The sequence below is a fragment of the Bison bison genome, unplaced genomic scaffold (assembly GCF_000754665.1).
Source record: "Bison bison bison isolate TAMUID 2011002044 unplaced genomic scaffold, Bison_UMD1.0 scf7180017864338, whole genome shotgun sequence".
NCBI lineage: Eukaryota > Metazoa > Chordata > Mammalia > Artiodactyla > Bovidae > Bison > Bison bison.
This window is the reverse complement of record NW_011494910.1, coordinates 3,087,698-3,088,502: the sequence shown is the minus strand read 5'-3', so window position 1 is coordinate 3,088,502 and position 805 is coordinate 3,087,698. Positions and strand designations below refer to the sequence as shown.

General features: G+C 52.0%; 1 protein-coding gene across 1 annotated transcript in view; it reads right to left on the bottom strand.

The window, feature by feature from the left end:
• CDK18 (cyclin-dependent kinase 18) overlaps positions 1-196 on the bottom strand; it is a 10,016-nt gene extending 9,820 nt beyond the window's left edge. The window contains exon 1 of the mRNA XM_010854169.1: positions 53-196. Coding sequence (XP_010852471.1) covers positions 53-176 — 124 coding nt within the window. The 5' untranslated portion in view covers positions 177-196. The remainder of the gene's footprint in view (positions 1-52) is intronic.
• Positions 197-805: the final 609 nt, after the last annotated feature.

Genomic DNA, 805 nt, shown 5'->3' with positions numbered 1-805 from the left:
ACCAGGAAGGCAGGGGAGGGGAGGGGTGGGGAAAGGGCCCCAGACCCCTCACCCTCGTTGCGCCTGTTGTGGAGCTGGTTGAACTGCTCTGTGAACTCCGCCAAGGACTCCTCAATGGTCTCAGTGCGGGGCACGGATAGGGAGAAGCGGCGCTTAAAGTTCTTCATCTTGCTCATGATTGGCAGGGAGCAGTGGCGGGTCCTGGGGCAGGAGAGGTGAGAACAGGTGAGAACGGGTGAGAACTGGTGAGAATGGATGATAACAGGTGAGAACGGATGAGAACAGGTGAAAAAAGATGAGAACGGGTGAGAATGGGTGAGAACGGGTGAGAACGGGTGAGAATGGGTGAGAACGGGTGAGAACAGATGAAAAAAGATGAGAACAGGTGGGAATGGATGAGAACAAATGAGAATGGATGAGAATGGATGAAAACAGGTGAGAACAGGTGCGAACGGATGAGAATGGATGAGAACAGGTGAGGATGGATGAGAACAGGTGAGAATGGGTGAGCACGGATGAGAACAGGTGAGAATGGGTGAGAACAGATGAGAAAAGGTGAGAACGGGTGAGGACAGGTGCGAATGGATGAGAACGGGTGTGAACGGATGAGAACGGGTGAGAATGGTGTGAATGTATGAGAACAGGTGCGAACGGGTGCAAATGGATGAGAACATGTGAGAACGGGTGAGAACAGATGAGAACGGGTGAGAACGGATGAGAATGGATGAGCACAGGTGAGAATAGTTGAGAACGAGTGAGAATGGATGAGAACGGGTAAGAACGGATGAGAACGTGCAGCGAGTCT